Raw genomic sequence first — 17,721 nt, 5'->3', positions numbered from 1 at the left:
CCGGTCTCAGGGTCAGTAGGTCCAGAGGGCAGCCAGCTCTGAGGCAGCAGGAGGGTCCGGTCTCAGGGAGCTGAACCTCTAGCAGCAGTGCAGGAGAATTTTATTGATTGTTACAGAAAGGGTTTTTGGGGGTAAAACAAACTCCTCAAATCTATAGGTTTCCTTATAGAAAGCATCTCGCCCTGCCACTTTTTTTACTGGGCACACACTGTCTGCACTGTCTGTAGTACCCAAGAAAGAAAGACATTGCAGCTATGGCAGGACCATCTTGTGATCAAGGCCATGCAAAGGCTGTAAAGCGGCTGCAGAAAACAACTGTGTGTGTGTGTGGGGGGGGGGTTGGGGAGGAGGGGTGGTGGTGGCACACACCTTTTATCCCAGCACTTGGGAGGCAGAGGCAGGCAGATTTCTGAGTTCGAGGCTAGCCTGGTCTACAGAGTGAGTTCCAGGACAGCCAGGGCTACACAGAGAAACCCTGTCTCAAAAAACCAACAAAACAAAACAAACAAAAAAGCAAGTATAGATAACAAAAAATAATCTGTTTTTTACAAGGATTTCTTCAAGGTCAACATACTGTTAGAAAACAACTATATCCTGACGTATCATTCTAGATACAATGAAAAACGATCATCTCATTCTAATGCTTCCCCTAGATATAATGAGTCTACTAGAATTCCAACACAAAAATGGCTTAGCCCGTCCAGTCACTTGCCACCAGCTTTGACAAAACGGACCTCATGCCCAAAGCCTGCACAGTGAAAGGATAGAATGGTTCTTGGAGGTGGTCCTCCGACCCACACAGGGTCCCTGTGGCATGGGTGTGCATGTATGATCACACATATATGTGCCAAGCATCTGCTCGGGCCACGGCCGAGGCTCGGTGGGACTCACTTGCTTAGCAGTTCAAAAATCTGGGTATAAGTGACTTCAAACAGAAAAACAAATTTAAAAAACCAAAAGAAAAAGAAAAAACAAACATGAAAAGTATTTGATTTCTGTGTGCAGGGTGACTTGCTGTCTTCTAAGTGCCCTGAGAAAGTGTGTATTTCCCTGATAGGATGTGAGCGCGTGTGTGTGCATATGAATGCTTCTGGGCAGGTGGTGGGTGCTCCTCCACAGCTGAACATCCTGAGACACTGTAACTACGTCCAGTCTCTAGGAGAGTCCATTTCTGATTTGCAGTTGACACCCAGGTTAATCCACTCAGCACTGGATGAAAGATGATTAGGGAGCCTCAGAGCACATGTTCGCGCCAGGACAGGACATTTGAACTAGAACTGGCGGTGGCTTATGGAGTCTACTTACTTCAGCTAGGATTCCAGTTTGTCCTGGGGCTGTTACAGGGTTGAGGGGTGGGGGTAGAGGTGTAGGTGAAGGGTGACATGACCAGGCTAAGCAAGGCTCAGCTGCCCTCTGCCCTCCTCTCAAAGGGGCTTCTGGGAAGACTCCCAGCCTGCTCTGGGGCTACCTTGTTGACAGACATTTCATTTATATCATTTGCATTAAGTTAGTTTGCTAGTTAGTAGCCCTTCACTGAAGTGTTGTAATAATCTGTGCTCTCCGAAAAAAAAGAATCACTAGAAAAATCTGTCAAGGAAGGGTCTTGTCTTGGTTTGGTTTGTTTTTTTTGCTGAAGGTGTTCGAGTGTTTGTTTGTGTACCATGTGAGTGCAGTGCCTGCTGAGGCTAGAAAAGGGAACGGGATCTCTGGGGACTGGACACATGTCTGTGAGCTGCCATGTGGGTGCTGGGAATTGAACCTGGGTCCTCTGGAAGAGCAGCCATTCCTAACCCCTGAGCCATCTCTCCAGCAACTCCCTCTCCCTCCGTTCTTTAGGAAGGTGTTGAATGCTTAAATGAATATCCAATCACTGAGGTAACCCACCCATCTTGCAGCTGTGTGGCTAACCCCAAGATTTTCTTTTTAAGCATTTTTTTCCTGCTAGGTGGTAATGGTACACACCTTTAAACCCAGTACCGGGGAGGCTCTACAGATCTCTCAGTTTGAGGCCAGCCTTGTCTGTAGTGTGTAGTTATATAAAACAATCCACACTAAAGCTGGCTACATGCTGTCAGGTCTCCCCATCTCCATGGGGAGTCCCAAATGGCTCTCTGCCCTGCTTCCCAAGGAAGGCCTGCTGTCTGCCCATAACTTCCCATGTCATCTGCCCACCCCCACCCCCCGCACCTCCAGAGGGTTAGAATTTACCAGCCAGATTTAGAACAGTAAATTCTCAACCACCAAGATGCCCAAACAAAGAACTCAAAACTCAGTTGATACAGTATAAGCTGCACACCTAGACTGGACAAATGTGTCCTACATTACTCAGCCGTCTATCAAAGAAATCCCGTTACTTATGGCTCCTAGGATCACATGGTTCTGGCTCATCATCCTCTCTTTTAGGTACCATCTTGTCTCTCCCAACTCTGTCTCCATCTCCATCTCTGTCTCCATCTCCATCTCTGTCTCTGTCTCCATCTCCATCTCTGTCTCTGCTTGCTCTCTCTCTCTCTCTCTCTTTCTCTCTCTCTCTTTCTCTTTTGATCTTTTGAGACAGGGTTTCTCTGTGTATCCCTGGCTGTCCTGGAACTCACTCTATAGACCAGGCTGGCCTCAAAAGCAGAAATCCACCTGCCTCTGCCTCCCAAGTGCTGGGATTAAAGGCATACACCACCACCACCTGGCCCAGCTTGATTTTTTTAAAGACAGGGTCTCATGTTATCTAGGCCAGCCTTTACCTCACTATGCAGCCAAGGATGATCTGAAACAACCATTCTCCCTCCCATGCTGGGATTCCAGGTATCTGCCACCTCCTTGGTGTGAGGAACCACTATGTAGTAGATGCTGCATGCGAATGGAGGTGCACATTTGAGAGACAACATGTGACTTGGGACCTACTGGGTTTGAGTTCTCTGTGGAGCCCATGGCAGTCATAACCAGCAAACATGATATTGCACACTGACTCTTCATCAGAGCTGTGACTGGCTTTGAGGACAGGGTTATGAACAATGCAGTCATAACTCCAGGAAATCAAGAGACTGACTGACTGACCATAACCATGATGAAGGAGGGTGCTGCAGGTGTCAGACTGATGGATATGAACACACAGCCCTGTGTACCTGTGTGAGTGGTTGGGGAGGGTGATTGAAACCTGAGGTCAGGGGCTGAGAGGAGCCCTCAGTTACAGCAGCTCAGTTGGGCTGAGGATGTAGCTCAGCTGTTGGGGTGCTCCTGCCATGTGTGGGGGCCTGAGTTTGATCCCCAGCACCTCATAAATTGGGTTTGGTGGCACATGCCATAATCCAGAACTTGAAAGATGGAGGTATCTTTGGGTACATAGTTTGAGTTTGAGCTGGGCAGTGGTGGTGCACACCTTTAGTCCCAGCACTTGGGAGGCAGAGGCAGGTGGATTTCTGAGTTCGAGGCCAGCCTGGTCTACAGAGTGAGTTCCAGGACAGCCAGGGGTACACAGAGAAACCCTGTCTTGAAAAAAAAAAAAAAGATTGTATGTGTTCTTATTTTCTGTGTCTATGTTGTCTAAGTATCTGTGCACTATTTGTGTGCATGCTGTATCCTCCGAGGCCAGAAGAAGGCATCAGATTCCCCCGGAATTGGAATTGCAGACCATTGTGTGACACGCATACACACTAGAAAGCAAACCCTGTCCCCTGAAAAGCAGCCAAGGCTACTGACCACCAAGCCACCACTCCAGCTCCTCAACAGTATAGTTTGCTTTTTTTTGGTCTTTTGTTTTTTGTTTTTCAAGACAGGGTTTCTCTGTGTAGCCCTGGCTGTTCTGGAACTCATTCTGTAGACCAGGCTGGCCTCGAACTCAGAAATCCGCCTGCCTCTGACTCCCAAGTGCTGGGACTAAAGGCGTGCGCCACTGCCTGGCAACAACATAGTTTTAAATGATCTCAGGGTATATTATTAACTTGGTTTGAGGTCCAGCACAAGTTGAAGATGGCAAGATGTAGTTTTAGAAAGGGCTATCACAGCCAGACATGGTTGTACACACCCTTAATCCCAGCACTTGGGAAGTAGAGGCAGGTGGATCTCTGTGAGTTCCAGGCCAGCTCAGTCATTTTTGGCCCTCACTCTGTGCCACTGAATAAGTCCACTTTTCTCAGCCTCAGTTTCCCCAGCTGTAAGCTAAGTGTCCTTCTCTCAGTGAATTGTGTCCTGCAGGTGGAGAGCCCATGCCACAGATGTGTCACATACCTGTCTCCCTAACTGTGGGACAGGGGCTGGGTGTTTGAAGCAGAGCCAGACAGTTCACATGCATGGGATTCTGAGAGGCTCCCATGCACAGGCTTGGGGACCTCCATCCTAAGGAGACAGACACCTTAGGGAGTAGAGCACCTCCTCTCTTGAGTATTCCCTGTGTCCATTCGAGGTTCTCCTGCTTAGCAGAGTCCCAGCAGTGAGAGGACGACCAAGGGCAGGGGCTGGAGGCCTTGGCGCCTGGCAGGTCCTTTGTCTAACTATAACAGTACCTGTAGTTTAAAACCTGGGACACCCAAGGCATGGTAAGGTTGGTTATGTTTGCTTTTCAGAAAGAGTCTGTGAAGTCACTTTATAGACTAGGCTGGCTTCAAACTCATGAGAGCTGCCTCCCAAGTGCTGGGGCATGAGCCACCAGGCCCAGGTTGCTTGCTTGCTTGCTTTCTCTCTCTTCCTTTCTTTTTAAAATTTTTTTGTTTTGTTTTGTTTTTTTCTGAGACAAAGTTTCTCTGTATAGCCCTGGCTATCCTGGAACTCACTCTGTAGACCAGGCTGGCCTCGAACTCAAGAAATCCACCTGCCTCTGCCTCCCCAGTGCTGGGATTAAAGGCATGCGCCACCACTGCCCAGCACCCAGCTTTATTTTTGAGTGCTTGCCTGAACATTTATCTGTGCACTGTGTGCGTGTAGTACCTTCTGAGTCCAGGCAGAAGAGGGCACTTGGATTCCTTGAAATTTAAGTTGCATCTATGAGCTACCATGTGAATACTTGGAATCGTGAATGGGGACTCTGGTGGTCCAGCCAGTGTGCTTAACTACTGAGCCATTTCTCATTTGTAGACTTTGTAGTTAAGGGAATTTTGTGCTGTTGTAATCTTAGCTCAATCCATAGAACACAGATTGACAATAGACCGGTGCAATAACATGAGGTTTATTGATCCAACGCATGGCCAATGCACGTGGGATTGCTCATCCTCGTAGGGAAAGGCAACCTCGAACTTAGAAAGCACACATCTTTTATACTTTACAGAGGGCAGATTTCTGCAACAGGGCTAGCTGGCTTACTCTGGTTAGTGGAACACAGGACAAAGGACCTCATCAGGCATTGGTTGGCTTGCTCAGGGGGCTGTTCTTGGCTTAGTCAGTCAGCTTCCCTATTCAGCTCTGCACCTGGGCTTGAAAAGTCCCTGCGAAAGGGCTGAGTAGCTAGGTGGTAGGGGGATTGTTGGCAGCAAGGTCAGGGTGACAGTTTGTGGTCTCTTTGGAAATTCACCACAGGGAGGGGTTGGGGGTGGTTCTTTCAAGAACAGTTATTTCTTGTTTTGTCTTGACTTAGCTTAGTCAGAATGGCCTGGTCATTCTGTCTCAACATTCTGACCACCAAAACTTTGTTTTTATAGCATGTCCTTGGCTATCTCTGGAACACAACCTCTCAGTGTCTGAAGCTGCTGCTTGCTACTGTAAAACCTTGTTTCCACACTGCTTGCTGCTTACAGGAGCTGGAACATGGCTCCCTTATTTTACTGTGAAACTTTATTTCAGTGCATGTGCATTTTTCCTTTTACATTTATTTATGGTGTATGTGTGTGTGGAGCACAAAGGACCAGGCATGTATCTGGTGCACAGAAATACATGTAGGCGCCATATCCTTATACATAAAACCAAAGAGCTGGGCAGGGGTGGTATACACCTTTAATCCCAGCACTCAGGAGGCAGATCTCTGAATATGAGGCCAGCCCAGTCTACAGAGAGTCCCAGGACAGCCAGGGCCACACAGAGAAATCCTGCCTCGAAAAATCAAATGATAATGATAGTGAACACTTTAGCTGCTGTCAATCAGATAATGTGGGGTCAGGAAGGGACTGCGAAGCCCTTTTTGCCTTGTTAGGCTCTCTCTCCATACTGTTACCCAAACCAGTCTACAGGGGCCACTGGGGAAGTTCAGGGCACATGGTTATATGGATCCTTGCTCTCTGTAGATGGCCCTCACCTTTCAAAGGTGGCTATGATGCTGACTTCTAAAGACGGCATAGGGGTGGAGTTCCTAGTGGAGGCTCCTTTTCTTTGTTAGGCCTTTCTAACCTTTAAGATGCTCACAAGTTCATGAGGGTGTGGTAGGGCCAGTTATTTGCTTTCTTTCCAGGCTTCAGAATGGGTTTCCCAGGAGCCCAGTTTGGGAAGGCAGGATTTACTGCTGCAAAGCATGCAGTGTGACATGTGTAACTGGGGCACTTTCCAACAGGGTGCAGAGGCCGCTCTGAAGATTCCGGAGAGGCTGAATGACATGAGACTTCACGGAGGTTTGTAGCAACAGTTTCTATTTTATGTGTGTGAGTGGCTCTCCCGATTTCATGTCTGGGCAACAGAAGAGGGGGTCAGATCCTCTGGAGTAGAGTTACATCCAGGTGGTTGTGAGCCACTAGGCAGGTGCTAGGAGCCAAACCTGGGTCCTCTGAGAGAGCAGCAACTGCTCTTAACCCCTGAGCCAGCTCTCCAGCCCATCTTTAGCACTTTTATATTTTTAAACTAAAAAAAAGAGATTATTTATTTTTATGTATATGTACAGTACACTGTAGCTGTCTTCAGACACACCAGAAGAGGGTATCAGATCCCATCACAGATGGTTGTGAGCCACTATGTGGTTGCTGGGGATTGAACTCAGGACCTTTGGAAGAGCAGTTGGTGCTCTTAACTGCTGAGCCATCTCTTCGGTCCTTATTTTATTTTATTTTTTAAGATTTATTTTATTGTATTTTATTTATTTATTTATTTATTTTTTCAAGACAGGGTTTCTCTGCCCTGGCTGTCCTGAAACTCACTCTGTAGACCAGGCTGGCCTCGAACTCAGAAATCCGCCTGCCTCTGCCTCCCAAGTGCTGGGATTAAAGACGTGCACCACCACCGCCCGGCCTGTATTTATTTTTTAATGTGTATGAGTACACTGTAGCTGTACAGATGGTCATGAGCCATCATGTGTGTGGCTGCTGTGAATTGAACTCCGGCCCCACTCGCTCTGGTGTAATTCACTGTAGCTGGCTGTCTTCAGATGCACCAAAAGAGGGCATCAGATCTCATTATGGGTGGTTGTGAGCTACCATGTGGTTGCTGGGAATTGAACTCAGAACCTTTGGAAAAGCAGTTAGTGAGTGCTCTTACCCACTGAGCCATCTCACCAGCCCTCTGGTCCTTATTTTTAATCTTTTGAAAGAGAGGGTCTCAGATACCCAGGATGGCTCTCTCTCGTAGCACTTTGTCTCATGTTCTCTTCATGTCCCCAATGTGCATTTTCCCACAATGCAGAGCTAGGGAAGTGCTCTACCACTGAACTGTATAAGCTTGCAATCATGGGGGCTTTCTACTGTCATGTAGCCCAGGCTGGCCTCTTAGCAAGGATGACCTTGAACTTCTGATCCTCCTGCCTCTGAATCTGAGTGCTGAGTTTTCAAACCCTGCCACCACTCGTTTTGTAGGTGCTGGGGTTGAGCGCAGGATGGAGCATGTGCCAAGCGAGCACTGTGTGGTTAAAGCTATATCCACAGCCCTTACTTTTGTTTTGGACATAGGGTCTTGCTATATCCCAAGCTGGCCTTGGCCTTCTATGTACCAGGCTAGCCTGGAGCTCATGTTCCTCCTGCCTCAGCTGCCTCACATTCCCAGAGGATCTGGAGCAAGGCCAGGCTGAGCTACAGGATGGGACCAGAGGTTGTTTTAAAAAAAATTCGCTTCTTCTTCCCATGGCCTGCCTTTCCTTCCCTGTGCTGTCCTTTAACTTGATCTCCTTAGTTAAGTGACAGTCTACGTGCCTGGCCTTGAGGGATGGCCAGCCAGAGGCCCAGCCGACCCACCTGCATCAGGGCAGCGTTCAGTGCAGCTGGCTTTCGGAAGTGGCAGAGACACTCGCGCCATCGCCTTCAGGTGCCTGAAAGCGTATGTGTGGTGTATGTGTGGGAGATACCCATCTCTATAACTCTTGGATCCCTTCCTCCCTTACCAAAACTGAAAGTATTCAAATACCAGTATTTTGTTAAGAAAATGAAAACTACTTTTCTCAGTGGCCTGGGGCTGGTGGGAAAGTGCTAGAGCACCAGAGGCCAGGCCTGGGCTTCTTTGTTACCTTTTTAAGCCTCACTTCTGCATGTGAGGGGACCAGTTGAGAAGGAAAATTTAGTGCTCTTCATCTCCTTCTGGATCTGGGCCCAGAACCAGTACCAAGGTGCTGTGTGCCCTCTGTGAGGGAAGGACTCCCTGCCTGCTAGACTTTTGGAGGACTTTGTTCCCGCTCATCAAGTTTTGTGTTAGCATGGCCTGAGGCAGAGCCGGTGAGCACCCCAAGTGCTCTCTGTGTTAAGCCGCTATGGCAGAATCAGCATCGAGCTTTTCCCCACAGGTCAGCTCCAGAAGGAACCTCATGGACTTTGCTGAAGGCATCTGGAGAGAGGTACGCTACAACCCTCTAGGGTCCAGAGGCCTTGGGGGAGCCTTCAGAGCCAAGGCTAGCCCAGGGAATGGGCTGGGAGGGTCAGAATACAAGGAGGGAATGTTTCTACTTGTTGTGCAATCCTGGACACAGGCAGTTTGGTTACTAAAGGGGGATGTCTCACTATATAGCCCAGGCAGGCCTCAAACTCAGGATACTACTCCTATCTCTCTGCCTTATGAGGGCTGGGATGACAGATAATGTTACCATAAGACAAGAACAGATTGGAGCAAACTGACAAAATTCAACCAGAGAAAGCAAGAAAAGACAGGAAGTTCTGAACCCCACAGCAGAAGTCAGGGGGCTCCCCAAAGGTCCTGCCAAGCACCCTGTAGCAAGTGGTTGTGGTGCACACTTGTAATCCCAGCACTGGGGAGTCTGAGGCAGGAGGATATAAGATAGGAGGATATAAGATTGAAGGGCAGCTAGGGCCTTTTACTGTTTTGGAATGATCCATTTCTGTCTGAATACTTTGTGACATGTGTGCAGTATACAAGGAGGCCAGAAGAGGGCGGCGACGGGCTGGAGCTAGCCTTCCGGATGGTTGTGAGCCATCATCACATGCCAGTTAGGAACTGAGCTGCTAACCTCTCTTTCCAGCCCTGAGACCTTGTCTTAAAACGCAAAACATGCCAGGTGTGGTGGTGCAGGGGTCTGATCCCAGCACTGGAGGGCAGAGGCAAGTGGATTTCTATGAGTTTGAGGCCAGCCTGATCTATATAGGTAGCCAAGGTTATATAGTGAGACCATCTCAAAACAAAAAAGCCCCAAAACAATAAAACAATGGCACATGCCTTGAATCCGAGCACTTGGGAGGCAGAGGCAGGTGGATTTGTGAGTTTCAGGACAGCCAGGGCTACACAAAGAAACCTTGTCTCGAAAACCAAACCAAACCAAACCAAAAAAACCAAACCAACCAACCAACCAAACCCCCCAAAAACAAAAGCCACCGACACCACCAGCTGGGGATGTAGCCCAGTGGTAGAGTTCTTGCCTAGCATTTGTGAGCTTCTGGGTTTGACCCTTAGAATGGTTCCTTCATGGGAGGTGAAGGCAGGAGGGTCGGAAGTTTCAGGGTTATCCTGGCTACACAGTTAGTTCTAGGCTAGTCTTGAATGGGAGGCCTTGTCCTTGAGAGAGTCTTGATGCAAGGCAAAGCATACAGGTTTGCCATCTGTCCTCAGTGATGGAGACACGTTTTGTACTCTGTGTTACAAACGACACTGCTGCTGGGATTTACCCACTGTCTCAGAAACTTCTATTTATTTTGTGGTGATGGGAATTTTCAGGTCCTCACACACAGACAAACACTTATAAACTTTTGTCACCAGTTTTTAGATCCTTATGATGGTGACTCGGAAGACACCCCAGGTCATTCCAACTACCGCAGTTACCGCCAGTGTGCCTACCGCCTCCTGGGTGACAGGAACCGCAACTCGCCTTCCCACACACTGCGGTCCAGGGCTGCTGAGGAGGCCAGCACGGAAGACTCACCCCCAAAGGCTCCAGACCTCACCATGAGAGCTTCTGGCTGGGCCCCTATAACCCTCGAGGTCGATGATGTCGACATGCAGCCTGAGGGTGAACTAAAGACACTGGGCCCCCAAGAAACAAATGGGCGTCCTGGCAGGCTGTCCCCATCACCAGAGGACTGGAGGATGACAAGGGCTGCCAGCCCCCTCATTCCTGTGGAGACCCCAGAGATAGGCAGACACCTGCTGAGTAGAGCCAGAGCCACCCGGCCACCTCCCAGACTCGGGAGTGAGAGAGATAAGGGGCCCAGGCTGTCGCTTTCCAAGAGAAAACTGGAGCTCCTACTTGGAGAGCCTGAGAGAATTAAGAGGAAGAAGAAGTACGTGGCCCAGCCCAGGGGCCCAAGTTAGCTCAGGGTAGGGGTATGGGGCCGTACAGCGCCAGAGACTCACGCTAAGCTCATTGATGATAGCATAAAAATGGGTGTCTGGGGTTTTGAGATAGCTCAGAGGGTCAGGGCGCTTGCTGCAAAGCCTGACGACCGGAGTTCAATTCCTAGGACTCACATGGTGGAAGGAGAGAACCAATGTCCACAAGAACACATAATGGTGTATATGTGTGTACATGTGTATGAATATGTGTGCACGCACACACACACACAATGTAAAAAATATTTAAAAATAGGTTGCAATTCAGGGATGGGTCTGAGTGGCCTTCACTGGGCCTCCTATCCCCACCTCAGGATCTTGTTCCATTCCCTGGCAATCAGCCTGCCTGTCTCCTCAGTGCTGGATCGAAGGCAGATCCCTTCCTGTTCCTTGTGTGACCAGAAGTCTCTCAATGCCCATGTTGGGCAAAGCCCTTTATGTCACCTGGGAGCAGGGCTCCTAGTGGTCAGCTCGGGCTCAGGGTCTCCACAGGAGCTGCCTCTCTCCAGCTGTGCTTTCGCCAGCTTGTTTACTGACCTTTAACTTTCTTTCTGGTAGGTAACGAAGCTGAACACAAGTCTGGTGCTGCTGAGGCCTGGGTCTCCTCTCCAGGTAGTGTCCTCCCCATGGTGGCAGGACAAGGTTCCCAAGTGCTAATAAAAACGGCACCACAAGGAGGTGCCCGTTCTTGGCAGGGCATGTCCACCTCTGGGTGTTGTTGGGGCCATTCCAGGACTGCTTATGGGTACTTATCAGTGCCCCAGGTGGCTCTGCCAGGGAAGACAACAGGGCTGGTGGCCACTGTCCAGTATGACCCCTCTGATTGGAGGAGGGGTTGGGGGGGCTGGTACTCTGGGAGCAGAAGTCTAGTTATGGGGCTGGGATGAGCCTCATATTCCCAGCGATCCCCATAGACTCAGGCAACATCCTCTGAGGTGTTTGGGTGCTGTATCACCTGCAGCACCCTAGGTGTTCCTTAGGAGAATGTAGGCTCTTCCTCCCGCAGAGGAACCTGCCGTGTCATCTCCCAGAGGAGGAGTTAGGACAGTGCCTCTCTGTGCTAAGGAGTCCTTCCAGCCATGACAACAGCCTCTGCCCACCCTGGACCACAGTCACAGAGGGTTTTAGAGACCCCGAGATGCTAGGACTAGCCTAATTGTCACCCTTCCTGTGGGGCGAGGCCACTCTCTCACCACAGGTGGTATGAAAATGACTGATGGCAGGGCTTGGGGTTCCCAGGGGGTGGGGGTGTCAGACGGCCAAGCCTTGGTGTCAGTCAAGAACAGAGGAGTTGTCAGGCCTCAGGGATGAGGTGCAGCTTTCCTGGCCTCGTCACCTCGCTGTTTCTGCATCTGTGACCACGGTGACAAAGGTGAGGTGGGCTGAGACACAAAGATTACCACAGCAGACTGAGCAGAGTGACAAGAGGCAGGAGCCTGTCATGCTTAGTGTTTTATTTAATAAAACCAGCCATTCCGTCAGCCCTCAGAGACCGCACACTTCACCTTTCCCATCCCACTGTTTCCAACTGCAGCACCTGTCATCCCGCCAACGCTAACCAACAACTTGCTTTTCAGTCCACCAAACCTTCCAAACTTAAGTTTAAGGATGAATGAAGGTTAAATATTGGGTTTTACTATTCCAGAAAGAGGATTTGAGAAAAGTTTAGCTTTACTCAGTGCACAAAACGGCAACTCCACGCTCGTAGAAGCTTCGAGGATCTTCCTTTGTAGCAATTTCAAAGTCCACGGTGAAGATGAGGTCTGCCCGGGTGAAGTTCAGGTAGACAGGTAAAGTCACCTGTAGGACAGACAGAGGGACTAACTGTCCACCAGCTCTGGGGACAGCTCCCGTGGGAGTACAGGGCTGTGGTGCAGTTGTTTCCACACAAGAAGAGTCCCAGCGTGGCACAGGAAGAGCCAAGGAACTTACCACACTGGCCTTCTTTTCTGCGCTTGTTTGCTTCACCCAGCGTAGCTGCGTGAGGGGGAGGACTGTGGAGATGGCGTTGGAGAGCGATAGCTTGTTGTTGCCGCATGTGGCCCCTTGGAGCTTCAGACCTGAGAGGAGATATAGAGACGGGGCTGAAGCCATACAGAGCCACGCAGCCGGGCTTCCAGGACACTCAGAGGCTCAGGTGGGCCGCTCTGTCCAGACACCTGAGGTACATTCATTTGGAAACAGGTTTCACAGACAGGCCAGTCTGAGAGCTCACCTGTGACTCCAAAGCTGCAGGCATCAAGGGTGGCACTCTGGGAGGCGGTGACATTGACTTCGAGGCAGAGTTCCTCCAGAGACCAGCTATTGGCTTGCGCCACATACTGTCTGGTGGCAGTGATGTAGGCTTCAGGCACAAACAGGCCACCCAGGCACACATGGATGTTCTGTAGAAACAGCCCCATGGAAAGGAGAGCAGGTCAGGAACAAGTCCACCCAAGGCCAGGACAAGCAGTGCCACCCCTGACCCAATACCCCCACTCCTGACCCGATATACCCCCCACCCCCATGCATGCCCACCCCTGACCCGATATCCCTCCACCCCCATGCATGCCTACCTTCAGTTCCTTGGCTCCACCAGATGCAGCCGCTTGTGAGATGTTCTGCAGCTGTTTGATCCTCTCGCTGAAATCTGACACCCACTGGATCACTGTCATGCCTGCAGGCACTGTGTAATGGGACCAGCTCCGAGGCAAGATCCCTGCAGCAAGGAAGAGAGCCGCAGGCCTCAGCAGACGTGGCTCAGGCTGCCAGCACCTGCACACCACAGCCCTCTTTCCTGGCTGCACCTGGTGTTCTGTCTACAACCAGGAAGGCCCAGGGCACTGCTGTCTCAGTAGTGTGGGGTGCATGCTTAGAGGCATGCTGCTGCTGCTGCTGCTGCTGCTGCGAGCACACAGTCTCTGGACGGGGCCCCCTATCCCACTCTGTCCTCTTCACTGCACTAACCCTAAAAGGTCACAGGAACTGCACAAAAACTTTGGGGAAACCACAGGCATTTCTAAGATCCTCCCACTACTGAGGAATCCTGAAAGAGACGTGTGTGGCCTGGGCCTGCACATGGGGTATGGACGGCGGACGGCAGCACAGACAATGGTCAGGACTCTGTGCCAAGCCTGCAGCTGCATGCCGGTCTGCACCTTTCACCAGCTCGTTGATGAGTGTCCGCAGGTAGTTGGTCTGCTTCTTTTTCCCCTCACACACTTGAACGACGTCAGCAAGATCTTGGCGCACATCTTGGAGTAACTTAGCCCCCATCTTCACTTCTCTCTCAAAGAACCTAAACAAAGGATCCTAAAACCAAAGAGAAGAGGGCTAGAGACGGATCTGTGCAGAGGCAAGGCACATCCAGAAGGATCATCAGGACCTTTGACCTTTTTGGGAGCTGGCCAGATAGAATAATCATCTCTGCCCCGAGCTCTCAGACCACAGTTTTCAAACAGTTTAATTAAAAGTGGTGTCTGTCGTTCTTGCTCAAGGTTGGGGATTAGCATGCTGACCCCAGCCTAGCTACCTTGATGTTCTCCACGGTGCGCTTCAGTGGGCTCAGTGTCTGTGGGATGAGGTGCAGCCAGTTAGATGCTGTGGTGTGCAGCGTTCTCATCCAGGCTGGGCGCCCATCGGAGGTGGAGTCTGTCCTTGCCTTCTTCTCCGTCTCTGCGTAGGCCAGGTCATCCTCATCCTCCAGCATCTGCATCTTCAGCATCTTGCTGATCATGTCCACACCTAGGACAGTCACAGGTGGGGGAGGTAGGGAATGAGGAAGACTTCAATGTGTAGGCCAAGTGGTGCATGAGCTCATCACAGCAGCCTGCAGGCTGCACTCCTGCCACACTGCACGAAGTGCACAAAGCAGAAAGGAACTGACCCAAGTCTATCACAGGACGATTAAGACAAAACCAGAACCAATGGCCTGGTTGTGCGCTGTGAGGCGTGCCGTCCACACAGCCGTGGGCCTCTGAAGCCTCAATCTGAATGCAGAACCTGCTGGGGGATGTTTGTGATGGCCGCTGGCTGTCCTCTGAACTCTGCTCACACAAATGCCATGTCCAGCTGTTACTAAAAGCACACTGGAGCTTGGCCTGCCCCTCACACTTGGAGACTGACAGCCAGACTGCTGAGAGCTTCACTGCTTTCTGGACCATGGGAAGGTGAAGAAGCTGGAAAATGACCCTGGTTGTTGACAGTGCTGATGGGATGCAGGACTTAGGGAACTGCTGGGGCAAGTGATACCAGCACTGACAAACAGGACAGCCTGTGTGCTGGAGAGGCTGCATCCAACCCAACAGGGAGCCACTTAGCCTCTGGCCTCAGACACTCATTTTCATACTAAATACACATGACAGCTGCTCACCTCCCACTGTCCCTGGACATCCCCATCTTCTCACAGAGGTCGCCTCCTCCCAGACAACAGGCAAGCTCTGAGTGTTCTCCTCAGGAGGAGGCAGCGGGGAACATTTCATCTCTCTTCACCTACTTCTCAATGCCTGCACTAGCCCTTGCCTCTTTTCTTCTCAGCCTTTCCATAAAAGTCAGACTAGACTACCAGAAGGACAAGGAGACCGGAAACAGGCTGGTGCTGCTGAGTCATCTCATCTACTCATCTATCTCAGGATATTTCTGCCTTTGCCTGCAGGATAGGGCACAGGCCCCTCTTGAACTAAAGCTAGCCTTCAAACTCCTTTTCATGACTCCCTGTGAACAAGCCCTCCTAGCAGGCTCAGGGTGGGCAGGGCTCCAGGACTAGGGAGACTCACTACCCACCTTGGGTGGTAAGCAGAACCCTTTCAGCATTGTTGGGTAGGCCCAGCCATGAGGGTGTCTGGGCGTCAGGCAGCAGCTCCACCCACTGCACAAACTCCTCTCGCCTGAGAAAGAACATTTGTAATCAGTCGGGCAGACTGGGGTCCCAAACACCCCCTTTCCCTTCCCAAGCATGACTTCTGTTCCCCAGACAGCCTCACCTGATCCCATCCGGCATCTGGATGTCCTTGTGCCCGTCAACCTTGCATGCCAGCTTGAATTCACTATCGAAACTGCGGGTGGTAAACAGGCGCTCTAGGAAGGTGTTGAGCAGACGCTGGTCAAACTCATTGTCCACTCGTCCACCGTAGATGGACTGCGCCATCAAGGTCTTCAGGGCAGACCATGGGATTTTATCTGGTGAGATGTTCTGCCGGCCCTAGGGAGAACAGAGGCTAGGTGACATGTGTATACTGGAGGGGCTAGCTTTGTGCAGCACTGTCAAGTTCTGGGTGCTACAAAGTATCAGTGCTCCTTGATTTCAGATCCACTGTCTTCCCATCACATGATGTGTGATGTAGCCTAACTTACCTTGGCTGTGTCATCTAGCCACGTGTCCACCGTGTCACAAGCCGATCGAAGGTCAGATTCTCCAAATTCGTATTTCTTTGACCACCCCAGTGGAGCATAGCGCAGGCGCTCTTGGATGATAGCATGGAACCAAGCCAGCAGGAAATACAAGCGGGCACGCTCATTTGGAGACTAGATAAAGAACAGACTCATCAGACAGCACATGTTTGTCTAAGGAAACCAGACCCTATTACCGAAGCAAAGATCTGCAGAACAAACCATACCTCCACCCTTCAGCCATCTGACCTGCAGTGCAGGAGCAGCACCAGAATCAAGCAATATGGCTGACCAAAGTACCCAGCTTTGTAAAGACCAGAACTGGCATAATGGCCCTTGAACTTAGACAGGTTTCTACAAGATAGGCTTTCTTAAAACGTGGATTTCAAAGACTTGTTTCCATTAAAAAAAAAACAAAAAAACGTGGATTTCAGCACCAAACAAAACCTAAAGAGCTGAAAGTACCCTAGCCTCACACAGCACAGGGACAGCGAGCGCTATGCACTCAGGAGTGGACCGAGGGTCACAGCTCTGTGGAATACAACGCTCACTTGGGAACATTCCTCACTCCCTGCCTACCCAGCTGTGCACAGGCAGGCACCTGCTCTTGGGTTTATACACAAATGTGTTCAGAGAGAGCACTCTTTACCTTGCATATCCTAGAGACAGGGATGCTGCTGAATGTCCTCAGCATGTTGGCCTTCACTCCAGGTGGTGGCTCAAACACAAAGATGCGACCTGCACGGAGCAGGTTCACAGGCACCTGAGGGAGAAGGTGCCTCTGTGATGTCTGCTTTTATTTTGGAGGGACAACGTGTGGTTGACCTCAAGCTTACAGCAATCCTCCTGTCCCAGCATCACAAGTTCTGGGGTTGCAGACATGACCACACTCAGCTGAGCAGTCTGACACAGTCCTATGTGCACACACTTACCCAGAGGCGTCAGCACCCAGAGGCTCCCATCCCGTTTACCTTGGGGTTGATCTCCATGGTGAGGAAGAGTCGGAAGCAGGCATGTGGCTGCAGGGAGTGCAGTTTCTTTTCCAGCTGCATCAGCCACCCTGGGGCCAGGTGTACATTCTTTAGCATCACCCACCTGCACATACAAAGTCACAGTGACTCGATGCCTTTCACTAGAATCCTGGGGACACAGGTTTAGGACAAAACCATTGCACCCACCTGCCTGACTTCACAGCGGTGTTGATCGCCTTATCTGCTTGGTTAAAGCCTTCTGCTGAGCCTAAGGCAAGGAAGCTGAGTATGAACAACGGAGGCAGCCTTATGCCACTAGGCTCCCACATGTCCATAGAACCAGCACACATCCTTACCGATGGCAATAGAAGTGATCTGCGTGTTCTGCTCTGCTGCGAGGTCCTCAACATGTCCACTGGCATCATACCCAGGCACAGAGCACATGAGGACAGGGGTGTTTGGTTTTACCTGTAAATGACATGGCAGACCCGAGTGGACGGATGTTAAGATAGACTGTCAGGGGACATGGCAGACCCGAGTGGATGGTTGTTAAAATGGGACTGTCAGAGGACATGGCAGACCCGAGTGGACGGATGTTAAGATGGACTGTCAGAGGACATGGCAGACCTGAGTGGATGGTTGTTAAGATAGACTGTCAGGGGACATGGCAGACCTGAGCTATCGGTTCTTAAGGCAGTCAGGAGAAAGCCTGACGGTAATGCTGGCTTTGGGAAGAATGCAGCCAAGGAGCAGTGTGCCTGGGCTGTGGCCGGTGCCGATG

General features: G+C 50.6%; 2 protein-coding genes across 6 annotated transcripts in view; one reads left to right on the top strand and one right to left on the bottom strand.

The window, feature by feature from the left end:
• LOC116080812 overlaps window positions 1-14,074 on the top strand; it is a 15,585-nt gene extending 1,511 nt beyond the window's left edge. The window contains exons 2-7 of one of the 5 annotated variants that reach the window (XR_004114617.1): window positions 6,467-6,524; window positions 8,008-8,139; window positions 8,612-8,662; window positions 10,033-10,553; window positions 11,161-11,214; window positions 12,787-14,074. Coding sequence is in view for 3 of the 5 variants with exons in the window: in XM_031357410.1 (XP_031213270.1) it covers window positions 8,041-8,139; window positions 8,612-8,662; window positions 10,033-10,282; window positions 11,161-11,489 (729 nt within the window). In the remaining 2 variants the exon portion in view is untranslated. Of the gene's footprint in view, window positions 1-6,466; window positions 6,525-8,007; window positions 8,140-8,611; window positions 8,663-10,032; window positions 10,591-11,160; window positions 12,020-12,786 lie in introns of those variants that run through there. The other 4 variants (XR_004114616.1, XM_031357410.1, XM_031357412.1 and 1 more) reach the window with 4 other exon arrangements.
• Window positions 12,037-17,721, bottom strand: part of Dync1h1 (dynein cytoplasmic 1 heavy chain 1) — a 69,754-nt gene continuing 64,069 nt past the window's right edge. Inside the window, exons 66-78 of the mRNA XM_031357409.1 lie at window positions 17,297-17,408; window positions 17,148-17,208; window positions 16,941-17,064; window positions 16,619-16,732; window positions 15,934-16,104; window positions 15,564-15,781; window positions 15,364-15,467; window positions 14,114-14,325; window positions 13,740-13,893; window positions 13,158-13,300; window positions 12,818-12,986; window positions 12,535-12,662; window positions 12,037-12,402 (exon numbers count right to left, since the gene is read on the bottom strand). Of these exons, the coding sequence (XP_031213269.1) occupies window positions 12,274-12,402; window positions 12,535-12,662; window positions 12,818-12,986; window positions 13,158-13,300; window positions 13,740-13,893; window positions 14,114-14,325; window positions 15,364-15,467; window positions 15,564-15,781; window positions 15,934-16,104; window positions 16,619-16,732; window positions 16,941-17,064; window positions 17,148-17,208; window positions 17,297-17,408 (1,839 nt within the window). The 3' untranslated portion in view covers window positions 12,037-12,273. The remainder of the gene's footprint in view (window positions 12,403-12,534; window positions 12,663-12,817; window positions 12,987-13,157; window positions 13,301-13,739; window positions 13,894-14,113; window positions 14,326-15,363; window positions 15,468-15,563; window positions 15,782-15,933; window positions 16,105-16,618; window positions 16,733-16,940; window positions 17,065-17,147; window positions 17,209-17,296; window positions 17,409-17,721) is intronic.

The sequence above is a fragment of the Mastomys coucha genome, unplaced genomic scaffold (genome assembly GCF_008632895.1).
Source record: "Mastomys coucha isolate ucsf_1 unplaced genomic scaffold, UCSF_Mcou_1 pScaffold6, whole genome shotgun sequence".
Lineage (NCBI taxonomy): Eukaryota > Metazoa > Chordata > Mammalia > Rodentia > Muridae > Mastomys > Mastomys coucha.
The sequence above is the reverse complement of the archived record's forward strand: the minus strand, read 5'-3'. Positions and strand labels throughout refer to the sequence as shown.